A 20,987-nucleotide genomic window follows, 5' to 3' on the forward strand; every position below is an offset into this window, starting at 1 on the left:
CTCGGTTACGCGCCAAGGGCTCTACCAGTTAAGCTATCCGAGACAAGTACTGACTACTTTATTCAGTCACGTATATAAGACCCACCGAGCAAACAACGCCACCGTCCATCTTACGGTAAAGAAAAATACCCAGGTCCTATAAAACTCTATGTCGAAACCACAGTGTGATCAAAACAATAAGACTAAAAAAGACCAACCTTGTGCAGCTGAGTCTGTCCAGCAGGTTCACTAGCCAGAAGCTGCTTGAGGGCGGTGTGTCCATGGCCATTCTGGGTGGTAGGAGCTCCTGGTGTGCTCGGTGTGCTGGGGTTACTGCCCGGGGTGTTGGGAGTGTGGGGCCCTGTTGTTGGACTGCTCGGACTGACGCTTTCATTAACCTTGCTGCCAGCATGATGATTCTCGGTGTGCCGACGGAGGCTCCGTGCATCGCAGTAGGATTTTCCGCACCCTTCAGCTTTGCACTCAAACGGCTTTTTGTTTCTGTGTGTCAGCATGTGCCCGTTTCTGTAATCACAAAGCACAAATTATCTTTGTGTGTGATAAAACATTCCTAATTATGATAATAGCGGACACTTAAAGCAAAGCTGGAGTCCGATGTGAAGCCTAAAGCTCTTCTGGGGTAATTATGATTGTGATTCAAATTCAAAAGAACGGCAATCAGTATCGAGAATCTATTCAAGAGAGGTAAACTGTTCCGGTATCTCCAGAGACATCTAAAAGCCTCGGGCGCACCAGTCTCATCTCAGATGGAACCAATACTACCCATCCCAATACTGAGGGTGGGCTGGAGCCGTTATCTGAGCGAATGTGCTTTTAACTCGCTCTTAGGGGAGCCCAAGAGGACTCTGGATCCGATTGAAGGGGTTAATAATAAATGTAAGATCATGGGCGGCAAAGTATTTTTCCGGCGGGTTCATGCGTGTAAATTGGGTCAGAGAGCAACAAGTAGGCAGAGCTTCTGCCCCTCCCAGTTTGCTTTATAAGAACCAAGTTACCTCGGTTATTGCATTAATTTCCCAGCAGAATTGCTAAGACGAGACCCTCTTCGTAATTTCGTTCGAGGATTAACTTGAGATACCAATGACAGTCTCCGTAATTATAGTGCTCTGATAATTTCCTTAACCGCTTCCGGATCTTTCGAGACATCTTTAGATGTTAAGAAAGATTGATAAAGGCCAAAAAAAAAGTATATTTTTCCTCCCAGAGTACAAAGTCAGAGTGAATATTGTTACAGTAAAGGGACATATTCTCAATCCGAGGAAACTGTTATAATCTCTACTAATAACGCTGCACGGAAAGAAATTTTTTGTAAAATTTAGCGTTAAATTCATTGTAATCGTGGGACATAATGCGGCCTTTTTATTTATTATCATTTTTGTAATAAAAATTACAAAACATTCATTTATTTTAGGATATACTACATAAAATTTACCAAAAATCTAATAAAATTTACAAATTATTAGATCGTGCCATTTGTCCCACGATTACCGTGAATTTAACGGTAATTTTTAAAGAAAATTTATTTCACTAGTCTAATAATAATTTGATTTTTCTCCAATAACAAATTTTTTCACAGAAATGAGTATTGTTTTTTCTTGATATCTCAAAAATTTTTTCTTGATATATAATTATACATAATTATATATGATTAGGTATGATTATATTTGGTCATTTTTTTTATATATAATTATATATAACCAATTTATATATAAATATATATAATTATATATAAATATTTTTTCTCGGGTATATTTATGGGGATGCACAAATCTTTATATAAGGTATAATTAAAAATTGACAATTGCGTACTGAATATAAAATTAGGTTACTAAATTTTTTAAAATTAAATTTTTATGCTGCCTGATCAATATTTGGTTTTTATATCTTAATTTAAAAATTTGAAATTTTCTAAAAAAACTTGTATTGACTGTATAAACATGAATAGTTTTTGAATTCACTGTAAGATGGTGTTGCGCAACCGGATATAATACGACGTCACTTTCCCGCTAAAATTCAAATTCAAATAGTTTTTAATTTAAAAACTACTGCATATATTTATGTGGATGCGCAAATTTTTGTTTAAAGTGTAATTCAAAATTGATAATTACTAAATGAATACAAAATTAAATTACTAAAATTTTTGTAACTAAAAGTTTTAATATTGCCTGGTCAATAATTGGTTTTTTCATCCAAGTCAATTTATTAGATGAAATTTTAATAGTCTGTTTTTTAAAATTTGCCCGTCAAGTAATTTGAAATTGTTATTGTAAAATCACTATAATTTATAAAATTAATTGCAAACCTACCTAAGCTGTGAGTATTATACAATAGAAAAGAAAAATACTTTTTTTACAGTATAAAGTAACTATTTTCCTGAGAAATTAAGATTCCTAAATGTTGGAGATTGTTTAAAGATAACAAGCAATTTTATAGTGTGCTTCTTGATGCCCCAAGTCAATATTTAGCCTAAAATTCTTAATTTTTCTATCAGACCGGATCAAAAATTTGATATGGACATTGGACATATCAAAGCATATAAAATATTTCACAGGTAAATTATATCACCAACACTATCGACAGAAGGTATGAGAGTCCTTGATCCCCCGGAAAGTACATCCGAGGACAGCTCAAGGTAAATTCAAAGGTTGAGCCGGAAAAGAAGAGAGTTTTATAGCTGATAGGACTCCCTCCGGCTAATCCGAGGCATTCCTGCCATGGAAATGGGTTTAATTTGTAGAAGCTAAATTGCTCGACTTTTTAGCGCGTACGGTTGATACAGGAGAGCATTAACCTTTTACAATTCCTTAGGAAGGTTTCAAAGGACAGAGTTTATTTTCTTGAAGCTAATTAGCAAAGAGCTTATTGATTTCTGAAGAAGGAGCAATAGGTAGGTCATAAATCGGTACGTGATATTGATCGATCGGTCTCTGATAAAGTTTGTCCAGTAAGTGTATCGACATTGTTCCTAGATGCAGCATCAGCTGATGTGTTGTTAGAATGTCTTGCGAGATAGCTTTATACTCTTGAGTTGAGCAAAGGAAGTAAATAAAAAAGGAGGATTGAAATAAGAAAAATGCTGTCCAAGCAGGATAAACTGGAATTGTGAAAGCGTAGTGCACCCGGTGGACACAACCGGGTGGAAGGAGGATTTAGAGATTCGTCTTTGAAGAAAAATACTACATAGAGCTAACTTCAGCCACTGTCTATCGATTTTCCTTTATTTCCTTTTCCCATTCGCTCAAGAATTGAATCCTCTGTTGAGCCACGGTCTCTTGCATTTGCCACCTGCTGTTTCCTCTTTGGCTTATCCTTCCCCTTTCGTCTGCCCTCTCAATCATATCACGGTCAACTTGTCAAACTTTAATAAAATTATTTATATAATTAAGAGAATAAGGAAAATTTTCGTTTCCGGCGTATTTATATCATCAAATTAGTTATTTAAATTAAATTTAGCATCATTGGAAAGGTCTTGACCTGAATTTGTGTCGTTTCAATGTTTTATATGATTTTCAGCAATAGTTAATTTATTATGATAAGTTTTCGAAGTAGTTATAAATGGCTCAGAATTTTGCGATAAATAAAATTTGTTTATTTATTTTGTTCTATACATGTCAATTTAATTATATGTCAAAAATTAATTTATATCCTGACCAGAAATTTAAGTTCGGCGGTGGTTCGTTTCGAATTAGGCATGCCGAATTCCAAGCTCGCGCCGAACCAGGAAGCCAAAGTTGGTCCACGTTCCGGAAGTAACGCAGTCGCGAGTTTGGGTCTAACTTGGCTTCCGACTTAGGCGGTGGTTTGGAAACCACACTTGCTGGTGATTATCCAAGCCTCATTCGGTCCAAATTTGGCTACTTAACTAGGCATCAATTCAGAAACTAAATTCGCTATTTTTATATGCTATTTTTTTCATTAAAAAGGTACTAAATCGTAAACCGAACAATCAGTAAAAAAAAAAGGTGTATCATCATTGTCAGTAAAAAAAATTGTACCACCCAATGAAATAGTCTTTTCTAAATAATACATGTTTTTTGCAAAGACATGAACTATAATTTTTATATCAAATTTTAGCGGCTAACTATACCTCCAAATTTTCAAAGCGGTACCCAGAATTTGAACAAGCTGGAGCCGTATAACATTAACAGCACTCTAATCTCTAATAGATTTATAGACTAGTGATCAGCATTGTGATTTGTATTAATTACTGCAAATTAAATAAGTTTTATAGCTGAAAATTAGTGTAGTTAAAAATTATTGAACGTTTTGAATTGAGTTTTTTTTTATTTATAATTGAAAATTTGCTTTGTCATTCATAAAAAATGTAATTAAAAAATTAAATACAAATATTTCTCATTTTTAAATGAACACATTAAATATTCATTGTATTATTTTTAATATTAATCAATAATATGTTATAATTCTTTTGATATTTCAATGAAACGTTGAAAATTTTTGGTGTGCCTATTGCCATATATTTTATTAGTTCAACTACTGCTCCCGGAGTGTTCAACTACTGCGGCTTGAAAGAATTGATTGTTCAACAACTACTCCTTTGATAGTCTATCTTAAAAACGTTGTCAAAATATAAATATTCAATTATCTTTGTTGTTATTTTGGCTTCAATCTAAAAATTGTTTATATTTTCATGAAAATCACTAATTTGAACTAATAATTACATCTTTATATATTTAAAGTATAGTCAAATACGTTTGACCTTGAAACCTGTTCGACTACTCGGTACTTTACCTTATTATCCAAGTGGTTCTTAAAGTCAAGTTTCAAAATTATTCAAATCGATTATTTTGTTTAAAAACTACAATTAAAAATTAATTGTTTTTAACTATAAAATTAAATATTAACAATATTTTTTTTTCCGTGTACTATTATTTTTAAAGGAATTTTTATAGTTCAATTTATTATTATCAGAAAGGTCTTGATAAGAATTATTGCCTTTTAGTTCTATATATTTTTCAGAAGTCAATTTTTTAAATCAAATTTTTGATGGAGTTTTTAATAGGTTATTGGTTCTATAAATTTGTTCCGTCACATTTATCCATTAAATTATTTGTAATTGATCCTCTGATAGCACTATTATTTTCAAAATTTATTTCAAAAGTCCCTAAACTATGTTTATACAGTAAAAAATTTTTCGTCATTGTGTAAAGTCTAAAAATGTTTGTGTAGAATTTAACATTTTAATGTGTAGAATTTAACAGTTTAGTATGTTGATTCAACACAATAGAGTGTTGATTCAACACAGATTGTGTAAAAAAAGTCATCAACACAAATTTTTGTGTTAAATTTGACGAAAAATTTTTTACTGTGTAGCATCATAAGTATCAAAAAATCATTAAACCAAAATTTTCTTATTTATAATCCATAAATCTCGGCAGTCGCAAAGCGACTGCAGTTTGCTAGTTATTGAAAACAGAATTCTAAAATCCGATGGGAGTTTTTGGAGTCTAGGAAATGAAAGAGGAGCTAGTCCTCTTTTGAGGAAGGTACCCACACAAATTCTGTCGGAGCAGCATGCAGTAATTATAGAGAGAAGTTAAAGATAAACTCACAAGTGGTCTTGGCGCTTGAATGCTTTCCCGCACATTGTACAGACGTATTTCCGCTCGTCGCTGTGCGTCAGCTTGTGCTTCGTCAAAGCCGAGGCGTTGTTGAACACTTTGCCGCATACCTGTAACAGAAAGAGACACCATCATGTTACCATTTAATATCCTGTGTAGATCTAACACAAATTATCTTATTCTCCAACAACAATACACATCACCGTGCTCTTTGAGTTACACGCCCCCCCCCTCCCTTTGAAAACTGCCAGTGCAAACGGACCCGAATCGAAATTAATTTCCAATACACCTGCGTCGTCTAGAAATGGGAAAATCCACGAACGTAGCTCCATTATCGGAAAAGTCTCTTCAGTTTTGTCCAGAGTATTTCCATTCGGAATGTCGGCACTCGAAATCGAAATCGAAATCGATTTTGTCGTTGAGTGTCACGTTAGCACCTTTTGGATTCCGGGTTGAAGAACTGCAATTTTCTCAATCACAGTCTCGGAAGGTAGAAAGCTTGGAAAAAAAAGTTCATCATTTGATTTAGTTTTTTTATAATCGTCTTTATTCCGTTGAGGATTAAGCAACTGGAGTTTAGTATCTGTAATAGTATAACCAGAAAAGGGAAACTGGTAAAGATGAGCCGGAGTAGATGACAGAGGAAGAGAGTTAGAGGTTCCAGTCAAAGTATAAGCCGAGAAACTTGATGCAACCAACAGAAGCTCTTTGGAAGTAGATGTGGATGTTACAGCGCACGCGGGAGTAAAGCTATCTCAGTTTCGGGTCGTCTCTCTTTTAAGCAGAAAATCTAATTTGCGTAGCTTAACTCGTAAGGAGCTCCAGATGCACAAACGTTGACGCACTGGGGTTTCAATTTACGAGAGACAAGATGAGGTGGTGAAGGGAACCCCAGTATCTACACCCCCGCCTCGTCTTACTCTCCCTGCTGGAACTGTCATGGTTTTGCTAGCAAAAGCCGGATCGTCGAGTCCTTTTGCTATCCTACTCGATGTATTCATCCTCTTGGCAACTGCTGGTGGGTTGATCCTCAGTTGAGAGCTAAATAAACATCATTACTCGAGCCCGAGCACTTCTCATCACTCTCAGAACTTGAGACTCTGCTCCAGAATCTTGGAATAAGACTTAAGCCTTTCCAATGTACACCAACATTCAATGAATACCTGATTTTATCTGATCGATCCTTCGTTAAGAGCGGTTGATAGTTGATTTTCAAACGTGTTTTTCTCATGTATGTGATAAAATTTCGAAAAAAAACGCTTCGCTCTTCGATAGATAATTAAATTATTTATCGAAGAGCGAAGCGCTTTTTTGGAAAATTTTCATTTATTTATGCATAAAATGCGTTTTAAGATTCCATTTGTTGTACAAGTATGACAGAGATACTTTCATTTGTCCAATAGAGGGCGAGAGAGAGAAAAAATGTAAACCCTTCTTAACAGAAATAACAGCAATTGATTTGAATCTTTTATTTGAGAAACCCCATAAGGGGCATTCCACACGGAAAAAAGTAAACTGTAATATTCACTCGGATTCCGGTTAATTTTTATAGTTTCAAACAGTAAAGCGGACATCGAGGTGGCAAAAATATGAATATTACAGAACGTACTGTAGAAAGTATAAAAGCCACAATTTATAATTTGATATCCAAAATAATTGATTAGTAGCTGTGACTATAGTAAATAACGACTCTTGCATCTTAAAAAATTACAGTTTCAAACAGTAAAAATTGCCATTTCAATATATAGTCGATATTATGAGGAGAAAGGGAACTCAGATGAAAGAGAAGGGGGTCTCACTCTGGGAGAATTTTACATTTGAAACAGTAAAAATTATACTTTTAAAATATAAATTTTACCAGTCTAAGCAAGTCAATAATTACAGTTTGATTTTTAGCGTTGCGTTTAAAATTTAGTAAGTACTTTGTAAATATTGACGTTGCTTGTATTAGAAATTTACTAACTTTATTTTATACTTTTTACCTATCATAAGATCATTTTTTAGGTACGAAATAATAAATATCAAAGTCTGAATTATTAATTATTATACTTTAACATTTTAGACATTTACACAGCGAATATTACTATTTGAAATAGTATTTTCTTCCATGTAAAGGGTAAATTGTAACGTTGAAATGGTAAATATTATAAAGTGAATAGTAAAATCAAGATTTTACTGTTTGAAATGGTAATTTTTAGCAGTTGATCATTACTTATTATAAATCGACTGTTATTTATTACAGTTTACTTTTTTCCGTGCATGCAAAATGGGAAAATGACTAAAATTTAAAAATTTCTCTAATTCATTCTAATTTAGTCCTAATTTATTATTAAGGAAGTTCTTTCGCTCCAGTTGTCACAACAACTGTAGTAGTCAATATTCGAGAAATTAAAATAAAAAACCCATGAAAATTTCTAAAATTAAAAAATAAATAGAACATGAGGCATTAATCGTTGAAATTTTAAAAATTAAAAAAAAAAAAATAGTTAAATACAAAAATTAATTTGACTCTTGTAAATCAGCTGTTAGTAACCTATCCGTGATTTGGCAACGCTTTATTTCGGTTGTTTACATTTTTATTTGCACAATATAACCTTAACCATGTTTAACTTTTTGCAGTCAGTGTAAATAAATAAATTAATTAAAAATGTTTAGTCACAAAACCATAACATTCTAATGTCTCGTGGCAGGAATGCTATTATTTTTTAATTATTGTTTAATTTTTCAATTATGAAATATGGAAATTTGTTAACAATAAATTAACTAATAAGTATGTATGAAAAATATAAGCGCGTTAAAGTTTAGTTTGAATTTATTGAATGGTCTGAAGCTCGCGCGCTACACAACGTTGCCAAATGTTCTGACACCATTTTAATGTAGGTTACTTAAAAATTTTCTGTGATTTTATAATTATAATTTCTCCATAAGTTCCACGGCAACCTATATATTTTATTGCAAAAAATGAAACCTGAATATTTCGAAAACCATATTTTGAATTTTTTTTCACCCCATCTAATCAGTGGTTAATGCCATAATTCAAGAAAGTTGTTAAGGTTTGACTTTCTGGTAAAACTTTGGAAAAATACTAACATTCTTAGAAATTTTTTTTTCAAAAATTTGTATGGTGAAGAATAAATTAAACTCCACTAGTAGATATATCTAATATTTTTTACTTAACATTGATGGCGAAAGGACTTCCTTAAAAGTTTATATTTTACTAATTTGTAAAGAAAATTTTTTTTAATCAATAAGAAAATCGATTTTTCTCTCCTAGTAACTTTTCAGCGATTACTAACTTGTATCCGGATTAAATGTTGTTTTAATAGTTTTAAGAACAAATTCATTTTATGTTTGTTATTAACTAACATATTTATTATTATAGTTTTAAGAACAAATTTTTTTATGTTCGTTATTAATTAAAAGCTAAGTTTATCAAGATCGTGTTGTCATCATGCTAAATCCTTTATTTGTGTTTTTTAATTAGTTTTTTCTTAATTATCCTAAATAATTTATAGTTAAATATATAAACAATAATGTTTCTAAGGTTGAAATAATATAAAAGTCTTTTTAATAAACAACTTGATGTAGACATTTTGTACTTGTCCCACTACTCACAAATGCCTGTCCCACCAGTCACAATAAAAAAAATTTTTTTGATTGTTTCTACGTAGGTAATCAGTCTAATTCTTCATAATATTGAATGTTTGTAGGATAAATTTTGTATTGAGAGGGAAGTATTTTTTAAAAGTTTAGTGGTCGAACTGAAATTGGACTTTAAGTATACCTTTGGTAAGAGAGAAGGATTTTTCGATGTCCCACCAGTCACACTCAGTCAAATGATAATTACGAGAATCTTAAAAAGTAATGGAGGTTTTTGACAAAGGGATGTTGTTAATTAGTTATTCTTCTATATTATAAGATAAATTTTACTATAGTATAGGTTTCAGTCACATAATTATAGCTTATAATTGATGGAATTCCAGAGTAAAATGTTCCACCAGTCACTATGGAATGCTCCATAAGTCATATTTTTTTCGAAATCGGGTTTATTGCATTTTTTGGTTCTTTGAATTTCTCCTCACTTATACCAACACCAAAAAATATCAAATCCGTGTTCAAGACCTAACCAATCGGTCGATATAAATCTCGTTTAGTTGAGAAACCCCATAAGTCAGTGACTTATAGAGTTTTTCGAATAAACATTCAATTTCAAAATTCCAAAAGTAAATTTCTTGTTTTTTTTTTTTTCAAAAAAACTTCTTTTGAGAAGAAAAATTCAGTTCAATGCAAAATACTAAAATTTTAATCATTTTCGCAGTATGGGTTTAAAAAAATTAAATTAAATTATTGTTTTATTGTTTGATGTAATTTCACTGACTTTAATTTTAAAACGATTGATTATTAGATAATTAAAAACTAAATTTACTGTTAAATACTTGAATTTTAATGAGTTTTACTATATTCGCTTAATTGATTAAAATTAAAAATATGTTGCTTTACTGTTGTCTCTGATTTAACTGATTTAAATTCTAAAATTAATGATAATCAAATAAAAATATATTATATTTACTGTTAAATACTTTGATTTCAATAATTTTTGCAATTTTAGTTTTATAAAGTTAGATTGTGATAAATAAAAATGTTGTTTTATTGTTGACTCTCAGTTCACTAATTTTAAATTAAAAATAGATGATTTATTATAATTTCCATTAATTGTAGTTCCAATAAATATTTATTTTTTATTTATATACGGATTTCTAGTGTACAGGCGTAATAACGCCCTTTTACACCCTAAGCCTTATCATTCTGCTTAGTTAACTCTGCCTTATCATTGCGGCTGTGGACCGACTTATGCCTTCTGTACCGCATTTGCCCTGATCCTCATCACTCGGCTATTGGAACAGTAACATGGGAAAACCACAGAGAAAACCCATGTTAGTACAGTCGGAGCAGGGTTAAGTCTACAGTGATTGATAAGAAACTCTTCTTTATCGACCACTGGAGCATTAGGCCCCTCTCCTGGTATGCAGAGATCCCTCGCGCTAGCCAACGCTGACTAGAGTGGTCACCCATTTAAGTTGTTACTTAAAATGTGTGATCGCCCAAGTCAGACATGTGCCGCCCGGCTATCTCTGCCACTTCCAGAGGCTGGCAACGTAACGTAAGTTCCAATAAATATTTTGTACTTTATTTTATAAATATAATAAATGATTCACGGAGAAAAATTAATATATTAATGATTTTATTACTATTTTATTCGTTTTGGTGAGAAACCCCATAAATCAATCAACTTCAAATCGTTATTATGAATAGTAATAATTAACAATTAAATTTTTTCATGCTCGAATATTTTTTCGGGATACTAACATTATTATTATTCATCATTGGTTCATGATGTTAATGCAAACTTAACCGAAAAAAATGTTTTCTGCTTCTCCTGAAAAATTTAGTATTGCACGCCTCATAGCGCGAAGCGCGTGAGGTTGTGCTTTATACTCGACTCGTCAAGATCAAGTAATTTCGTGATCTTTAAATGCCTTTATCACAACCATATTACACTTAAACAATGATATAAGTAGATGTATACCAAAAAAACACTTAAATTAAACCATCTTTTACTTTCTAAAATCATTTCATGTTGCTATTTTGAAAAAAAAAAAAAACGTTTTGAAAAAAATTTTACGTGGACGTCCGGATGTCACCCCATTTTGGATGTAACAACGATTACTCTCGAACAAATTGATATTTCAAAACCGGACCTTTTTTATTAGTTTAAGAATTCGATTAACTGGGTCCGTATTTCATATCAGTGGCCTAGTTTACGTATTTTTTTTTAAATTGAATTTATATTAAAATTCACTACGATACAACCGTACAACGCCAAACGAACTTTTCTTATTCGTCATGTGAAAACTATGGCGCCACTTGATCAAGCTAGATTTTTAGGTAGATTTCATCGAAATCAATCTTTTGCATTGGTCCTCATGTCGGAATTTACTCGGAATTTTTTCGTAACATCTCTTAACTAGTCGAAGAAAGGTAAAAAATAACGTTAGTTGAAAAATTTATATATGTATGTATGTATATATGTATGTATGTATGTATATATATATATATATATATATATATATATATATATATATACATATATATATTGAGACACTGCAAAATGTCCCGATTTTATCAGCCTGGCGAACTACCATCCGAAATTTCCGTTACCGACACTAGCTAAATTAATGTGTAGCCCCCGTGACGTCACAAGACGATACGAGGAGGAGAAAATCAGCTACGAGCCTCAAAACCTGAGCATTGATCGACACTTCGATCTATCCCCCGGTGTCAACCACCACGTTTGATATTTCTTAGTCAATTTACTACTATACCACTATTAGGTGATTACTCACCAAAATTTATAAAACTTATTACTAAAACCTACTAAAATTCTATTAATAGTTTAATACTAATTATCAGAAATATTTTATATTACTTCTATTAATTTTATTATTTTTGCATTAGGTGATTATTCACCACAATTATTACTATTGTTCAATTATTCATAACATTAAGTTTAATTATTCTATCCCTATAAATATTTTGTTAAATTACGTTACCGAAATACCACAAGTTTATATTAAAAGTGCTTATTTTGTGTAATAAAGTTAAGTTTATTGTTATCACCGCTATACACTATTACTAAACTACCACTATTCACCTATCTATTTACTACGACTATCTATATTCAACCAGCAAGAGGGTCAATCAAGGACGAAGGGTCATCGTTACGGAAGCCGGGTTGGCTCATTGGTGACTGGTAGACTAGTGGCACCACACACGGGCACTTCCAACATGTGCACCCATGCACGCGTGAACATGTGTTCGTGTGCGGGATAAATGCAGATTTCTACCTTATCCTGGAATGGTCATTAAGCTACGTATACTTTTCATCTCTGTCTTTGAATTGTCAAATTCTGTGAGCAGCGTTACTTTATGCATTAAGGTTAGGTGTAGCTGAAGTTTTGTTTACAGCGAAATGAGAAAGTAATAAAAGAATTTCAAAGTAAAAATTAGAAATGAGTTTCGTTAAAATTAAAAATGAAAATGTTCATCACAGGTAATTTTACGGTAACATTTTAATTTTTAATTTTAACGAAACTCATTTCTAATTTTTACTTTGAAATTCTTTTATTACTTTCTCATTTCGATACAAACAAAACTTCAGCTACGCCTAACCTTAATGCGCAAAGTAACGCTGCTCACAGAATTTGACAATTAAAAGACAGAGATGAAAAGTATACGTAGCTTAATAACCATTCCAGGATAAGGTAGAAATCTGCATTTATCCCACACACGGACACATGTGCACGCGTGCACGTGTTGGAAGTGCCCGTGTGCGGTGCCACTAGTCTACCAGTCACCAATGAGCCAACCCGGCTTCCGTGTATCGTTGCAGTTAAAATTTGTAAGTAACTAAGACAAGTTAACTGGCACGCGGGAGAACTTTTGTCTAAGTTAATAAAATCATTCAAAGACAAAGACATTCATTGGTTCACGGGAGCGGAATATCCCAGAGCAGCGAATCTCAATTTTTAGAAGTTTAGGCGATTATTTTCTTATCCGCGAGGTCTAATTGCCTAAATAATTAAATTTTTAAATTAAGCAAAAACTTAGTGTTTCAATGTATATATATATAACGTATATGTAATATAACGCGGGATGTTGCCGCGATAGTGTCTACAATTCTTGACGGATCTAGATGAAATTTATTACACTGTAACGTCCACGTTTTCAAATAAAATAATCTAATTAATCCCCAGCTCGAAATTTGCTCGCCGGAGTCCAGGGTCTTAAACGGGGATCACATTATAAATAATAAAATATAAACAAAACACTTCATTTTAAATAAATCAAAGAAAAAGTAAACCTCTTTATTGGCCTGATCATGTTAATAAACGATATAAACAATATAAGCAAATTAAACAATATAAGCAATATACACTAATACAATAGAAACTTTCTATCCAAACATACACGACGGTATTCACGGTTCAAACTCAAAAACGCGGTCTACAAAAATACTAACTAGTTTCCCAATAACACCCCCCCCCCTCAGGGCGACTAGTCGTCATCCCTGAGGGTCCTAAACTCTACCCTGAGAGCAAGTGGAGAGTATCCTCCTCGCTCCCACCTACACGGCTTATGATCACCTACCGTACATCAGCTGAAGGCCTCGGCACGGGGAGTCGCACTTTCATCCGGTCGGTCTCCGATATTTACCTGGGCCTTGTTCAGACTCCAGGTAGAGTATCATCCTCTAGAATTACTTGGTGAAGAGTATTCACTCGAGTAATTCTCCCGAGAAAGAATTGTTTGTCAAAATTATTTTCAAAACGAAACTTATTTTTGAATCATCACTACAAATGAAACATCTTCGCCATCTATCGAGGCTCGCGCAAGCTCAACGATCGTCAAAATAATTCTAAGTTTTTATTCTACAAATATTTTTTTACAAAATTATTTTCTATTTTAATCGCCTTTTCTTTCATTATCCATCCATTCGTTTCGTCAAATTCACAATTCTTTATTATTTTAATCGTAATTTCTTTCATTCTCTATCCATTCATCGATTTCCCATACTAAATCTTGCTTGGGACTTATAAAATTTTCGCTTACCTAAATTATTTCTCACAAAATAATAATCGTCATGTCTTTCATTATATATCCATTCGTCGCTTTCCTATACTAAATCTTGTTCGGAACTTAGAATAATTTTCCCAGTCTTTTAATTTCTTTTACAATTAATTTCTTTTGCTCGCTTAATTCGCTCGGCTTCATAATAATTTCTCACACGCTTCATTTCTTAATTTAATCATACCTTCAGTAACAATAATATAATATTATTAACTAAATAAATACAATAATTAAATAATAATCGCCACACTAATAACAATAATTGTTTCTATTAATTTTTAAGTAATTAATAAAAATAAAACTAAAATACTCAAATACAAAAAGTAAAATCTTGGTCATAACACATATTCTTTGGATAATAACCTTGAAATTTTCAGAAAATGTGTAGTACAACCGACTTATGAATGTTATTCTGTCGAGAATTCTCAATAGATCCTTATGAAATTTAGTATATAGATTCTTAGGGCAATTAGCTTGCATGAGCCCTAAAATCAGCGAAATACCTCGATTAGTTCAGAAATAGTAGCTCTTTAAAATGATCAAAATAGTAAAAATTACGTTTTTGACGACTTCATTTATGTATAACTTTTAATCGCAAAAAAATAGCTGATTTTTGATAAATTTATGTGAAAGCTTATGAAATTCCTTCTAATTTGAGGTATAAAACGTTAAATTTTTGACATTTATTAGTTATTTTATCGAAATTAAAAGTTCAATTGAACCATTTTCAGGCAATGTGTAATACAACCTACTTATATATATATGTTAAAATAAATTTCATTCCATGTCAAATGAAAGTTATTGAGACAAGATGATGATTCACTCTATGAAATCTACCTTCCATTTCGGGTGTGGCCGAATGGCGTCTTTTTTTAGACTGCGTGCGCATATGACAAGAAAAAAGGGCGCCGATATTTAAAAAAAAAATAAAAAATACTCTGTAAGAAATTACTTAATTATAATTTTTTTTTTCTTTAATCAATTACACAATTAATTTTTTTCTTAAAAAATGCATGAGCGTTATGAGCACTTTTGGATTTTCCAAACCTTTTTTGACTAATGGGGTTTCTCAAATAAACGATTCATTTATAATTCCAGGTGATTTTTAAATCTTCGTGTTCCGAAGTTATGGTCCGTAGCTATGGATGATTGATTTGCTCTTTGATAGCAACTTGCTTCGAAGATATCGAATAATTAAACAAGAGAAACGGTGGTGTACGTCAAAGCGCTGTTCGATCAATTAATTAACTTAACGAGCTGCTCGTCGCCGTGCTCCAAGCGACACTGAAACACTAACAGAGATTAGATGAGCAGATAGATGCGTCGGCATATCTAGTTTAGCTCCGCTCGAGTCGAACCCATCATATTGACAAAGGAGGTTGATTTGAATCAAAGCTGCTTGCGATAGTAATCGATTTACAATGTAATCATGTGTTCGTTCGCTTGGGAAAGGGAATATTCAATTCTATTGTGCTCCGAGGCAAGACTAAGAACGAGGCCTTATTACAGTCTTCTCTTTTTTCACCACAATTATGATTACCATCATCATCGTAATCTGCTCTATCAATATGAGCCATAATGAGGTATTGACAAAGTTGTTTGTTAGCGTGTCCCAAGAGTTTAATCCACTTGTACTTTGATACATCGCCGTAGCTTGTCAACAAGTCGTCCAGGACGTCATTTAATTACGTGACGAGGCTAAGGATGCTTCCTTACAAGTCCGAGGGTTTCTCAGATCCACGTTAGAGAAGCTTCTTAGATCTTGAGTGAGGTTCAGTGTCTATAGGTATATCTAACCTCACAACTGGCAAGCTGTAACACACCCGAGACCAGTTAGTGGGTTCTAAACATCGTTGAGGCAACATAGTTCCCTTCCCGACGACATTAGGGATGTCGTGTTCGCTCAACGCTCAAGGGGTCTTGCCCTGAATATTAAACGACACACGTGTCTGGTTCCCAAGGTCCATCCTTAGTTCAAGCCAGAACATTGTTTGCAACCAGGAATAACCTAGACTCCTTAAACAATATCGTCATTTTCATTCCAGCATCATCTTCGATTGCTTCTGGCGCTTCACTAGGAAGCAGAAGGCAAATGAATCGTTTATTTGAGAAACCCTACAAGTCATATTTTTTTCGAAATCGGGTATATTGCATTTTTCGGTTCTTTGAATTTCCCCTCACTTATACCAGCACCAAAAAAAAGTTTGGAAAATCCAAAAGTGCACGCCTCATAAAGCTCATTCATTTTTTAAGAAAACAATTAATTGTGTAATTGATTAAAAAAAAAAAAAAATTATAATTAAGTAATTTCTTACAGAGTATTTTTTATTTTTTTTTTTAAACATCGGCGCCCTTTTTTCTTGTCATATGCGCACGCAGTCAAAAAAAAAATCTAGCTTGATCAAGTGGCGCCATAGTTTTCACGTGACAAATAAGAAAAGTTCGTTTGGCTTTGTACGGTTGTATCGTAGTGAATTTTAATAAAAATTCAATTTAAAAAAAAATACGTAAACTTGGCCACTGATATGAAATACGGACCCAGTTCATCGAATTCTTAAACTAATAAAAAAGGTCCGGTTTTGAAATATCAATTTGTTCGGGAGTAATCGTTGTTACATCCAAAATGGGGTGACATCCGGACGTCCACGTAAAATTTTTTTCAAAACGTTTTTTTTTTTTTCAAAATAGCAACTTAAAATGATTTTAGAAAGTAAAAGATGGTTTAATTTAAGTGTTTTTTTCGGTGTACATCTACTTATATCATTGTATAAGTGTAGTATGCTTGTGATAGAGGCATTTAAAGATCACAAAATTGCTTAAACTTGACGAGTCGAGTATAAAGCACAACCTCACGCGCTTCGCGCTATGAGGAGTGCAATATTAAATCCGTATTCAAGATCTAACCAATCGGTCGATATAAATCTCGTTTAGTTGAGAAACCCCAAAAGTCAGTGACTTATGGGGTTTTTCGAATAAACATTCAATTTCAAAATTCCAAAAATAAATTTCTTTTTTTTTTCAAAAAAAAATTCTTTTGAAAAAAAAAAATTTAGTTTAATGCAAAATATTTAAATTTTAATAATTTTCGCAGTATGGGTTTAAAAAAATTAAATTGAATTATTGTTTTATTGTTCGAAGTAATTTCATTGACTTTAATTTTAAAATGATTGATTATTAGATAATTAGAAACTAAATTTACTGTTAAATACTTGAATTTTAATAAGTTTTACAATATTCTCTTGATGGATTAAAAGTAAAAATATATTGTTTTATTGTTGACTCTGATTTAACTGATTTAAATTCTGAAATTAATAATAACCAAATAAAAATTTATTATATTTACTGTTAAATACTTTGATTTCAATAATTTTTGCAATTTTAGTTTTATAAAGTTAGATTATGATAAATTAAAATGTTGTTTTATTGTTGACTCTCAGTTCACTAATATGAAATTAAAAATAGATGATTTATTATAATTTTCGTTAATTGTAGTTCCAATAAATATTTTGTACTTTATTTCATAAATATAATAAATGATTCACGGAGAAAAATTAATATATCAATGATTTTGTTACTATTTTATTCGTTTTGGTGAGAAAGCCTATAAGTCAATCAACTTCAAATCATTATTATGAATAGTAGTAATTGACAATTAAATTTTTTCATGCTCGAATATTTTTTCAGGATACTAACATTATTATTATTCATCATTGGATCATGATGTTAATGCAAACTTAACCGAAAAAAATGTTTTTTGCTTCTCCTGAAAAATTTAGTATTTTTGACTTATGGGGTTTCTCAAATAAACGATTCAAATCAGTGGACAAATAGATGAAAAAGTATGAAAAGCCATTCCTATTTTTGACGCCATTCGCACAGCATGGGAAGTTCTATTTTATCAGCATCGTTAATTGCACTGGTGCCCAGTATACAGTCGATAAAAGCTGCACTCGGCTCTGTTGGAAATGTATGCTCGCTTTGTGTGTGTAAGAGAGGGGAGCAAGCACTGTAATGTACTTGACGCATCTACGTCTGCGTGCTCGGCCAACTGGGTCATTCTTGTTAGCGTTCATTTCCACTATCCTGATGCTGCTCCAGGCTTTAGACTCCATAAGCATTAGGATGTGCTAAATTCTACTTTTGCTGATTCTCGGAACGAGAATTTATTATTTTTATCACTGGGATGTTAACGGGGAAGGAGAGGGAGCTCTTTGATTTTTTTTTGGGTGAGAATATTAATGAAAGAAACTTACCTGACACTGCTGGGGTCCCTGGCGGTTTGGAGACGAAGGTTTAGGTCTTGGTTTCTTGACTCCAAGTTTTCCGGGGTCACCCGTGCCTGGTCTCGACTCTTCGCTGCTTCCTAAAATCATTTTTAAAGAAAAGTTTTGTTAGAGAAGAAAATTTTTTTGTCAATATTTTATTTGATGAAAAATTGGAAATGGATGGTCTTAAAAAGTATAAAGTTATTTAGGTCCGATTTTAAAAATAAGAGTTTTAATCAGATCTCCAGGTTTTAAGATCGAAGAAGTTATTCCGATTATTCCCGGCTGAACGTCCGGCTGTATGAGTGTAGGTAAATAAAATCTAGTCGTAGGATATTTTAAGAAGGAATCGAACCGATTGAGATGAGCGATACGGCCTTCGAAAGTGTCAATTGAGACTTCGATCTGATTAGATCTTAGTCAATCGTACAATGCCCGAAAAAAAGATATGAAAAACAAATAAAACACCAACAATATATAATTATATGCTAATTTTTGTTCTAAATAACTTTATAAATATTTGACTAATCAACTCCGGACAGAAACACTTTTTGGACTTGAAAAACTAAGACGAATGCCTCGAGCAAGTCTAAATCAAACGATTAGTTCAAAAATTCTAGCCATTTTTTAATTTCTAAATAATTCTTTTTAACTTTCCGCTAAGAAAATTGAAAATTTTCAAAAATCGGGAAGTCACTGTTTTCACCCCGTTTTCTGAAAATCGAGTTTTCATCAGATCTTGACGTTTTGAGGTCCTAGGAAGCTTCCCTGACTATTCCCGCGATGGTGTCTGTATGTCTGTATGTATGTATGTATGTATGGATGTGATTTTATTCAAAATCACATCCATACAACCATAATCACAGAGATTATATTCAAACTTAGATTTTGAATATAATTTAGACCGATTCGGACAGGTAGATTTTGAGAAATCGCAAAAAAACTAAAAAAAAATTTTTTTTCAAAAGTGGTTTTTTTTTGGAATAATTTTTAAACGGCTTTACCGATCAATTTCAAAAACTAATCAGCTCTCAACTTAAAAAAACCAAGTCGATCGCCACCAGTCCGGTTAAAATCGGTTGATTCGTTCGTGAGTTATCGTTAACGAAAGAAAACCGAAAAAAGTGTTTTTTTTGGAATTACTCCGAAGTTTTTCGTTCTATCAATTTAAACTTGAAAATTCTTCATGAAGCTTAAAAAACTGCGTCGAATGCCACCAACCGCGTGAAAATCGGTTCATTCATTCAAAAGTTATTGCGATTTGAAAATTCAAAAAATAGTGTTTTATCAAATTCCTATCAAACTTTTGAGCTCGAAGAGCTCAAAAGCATACAAAAGCTATTTTTTTGAGCTCGGAGAGCTCAAAATAAAACACAAATTGTATTTATGAGCTCGAAGAGCTCAAAAACGTCATAAGTGCAATTTCAAGCGTTTAGGTATAGAATTGGCGGGAAGTTGCAGGGATGGCCTTCAGGGTCAACCGTTTTCCTAATTTTTTTGAGATAACTTTTAAATTTTTTGATCCATCGACTTAAAGAAGTTCTTTCCCAGCCTATACACGGAGAGAAAAATGTGGAAATCATTACTATAATTTTAAAATGAAATGTTTTCCTATATCATTTTAAGAGCGATTACTTAGATTATGGGAATTATACCCATAATTTTTGGGAAATGTTACTATAATTATGGGAATGGTTCCTATAATTATAGGAACGATACCTATAATTATAACTGTAATATCGGCATGAATTCCCATAATATATAGGAATCGTTCCCATAATATAGAGGAATAATTTCTATAATATTACAGGAACCATTCCTATAATATTATAGGAACCATTCTCATAATATTATAGTGATGATGCCTAAAATATTGAAATAATTTTTTTTTCACACAACTGTGGTATATAATCAATTATTTTTTAACAATGAATTTCCATATCTATTTTGCTCTTCTAATTGTATAGTGAGAAAATATCCCTTTTATTAGAAAATCTTAAGAATTGCTACAATATTTTTTAATATTATCTAACACAATAATAACTGAGTTGAAATAAACAATTTAAGATTAAGTACACACGTGAATAAAAATTATGAAAAAGAAATTTTTTCACTCTAGTGAAAAATCAATTTTTATTTACAAAAAAAAATTTATTAGCAAAAAAATATATAATAATTACTTTATATTTTTGAAGTGATTGCTTCATTATTATGAAAATAAACATTTTTCTATTATTATGTGCGTCATTCCCATAATATTATAGGAACCATTCCTTTAATAGTATAGGGACCATTCCTATAATATTATAGAAACCATTCCCATAAAAAATTGAAGCTATTCCATTATTGTATAAGAACGTTTCCAATAAACTATGGGTATGGTTCCCCTAATGTGCATAGGATTGATACCTATAATGATCATTTTATTGTAGGAACCATGCCCATAATTTTTGGA

At 32.1% G+C, this 20,987-nt stretch overlaps 1 protein-coding gene across 4 annotated transcripts in view; it reads right to left on the reverse strand.

Annotated features, from left to right (window-relative positions):
- Nucleotides 1-20,987, reverse strand: part of LOC123267636 — a 302,887-nt gene that overhangs the window by 77,212 nt on the left and 204,688 nt on the right. For all 4 annotated transcript variants that reach the window (XM_044732362.1, XM_044732361.1, XM_044732364.1 and 1 more), the window contains 3 exons: nt 18,521-18,630; nt 5,571-5,689; nt 198-504 (listed from right to left, as the gene is read on the reverse strand). In XM_044732362.1, the coding sequence (XP_044588297.1) occupies nt 198-504; nt 5,571-5,689; nt 18,521-18,630 (536 nt within the window). The remainder of the gene's footprint in view (nt 1-197; nt 505-5,570; nt 5,690-18,520; nt 18,631-20,987) is intronic.

The sequence above is a fragment of the Cotesia glomerata genome, linkage group LG6, assembly GCF_020080835.1.
Source record: "Cotesia glomerata isolate CgM1 linkage group LG6, MPM_Cglom_v2.3, whole genome shotgun sequence".
Lineage (NCBI taxonomy): Eukaryota > Metazoa > Arthropoda > Insecta > Hymenoptera > Braconidae > Cotesia > Cotesia glomerata.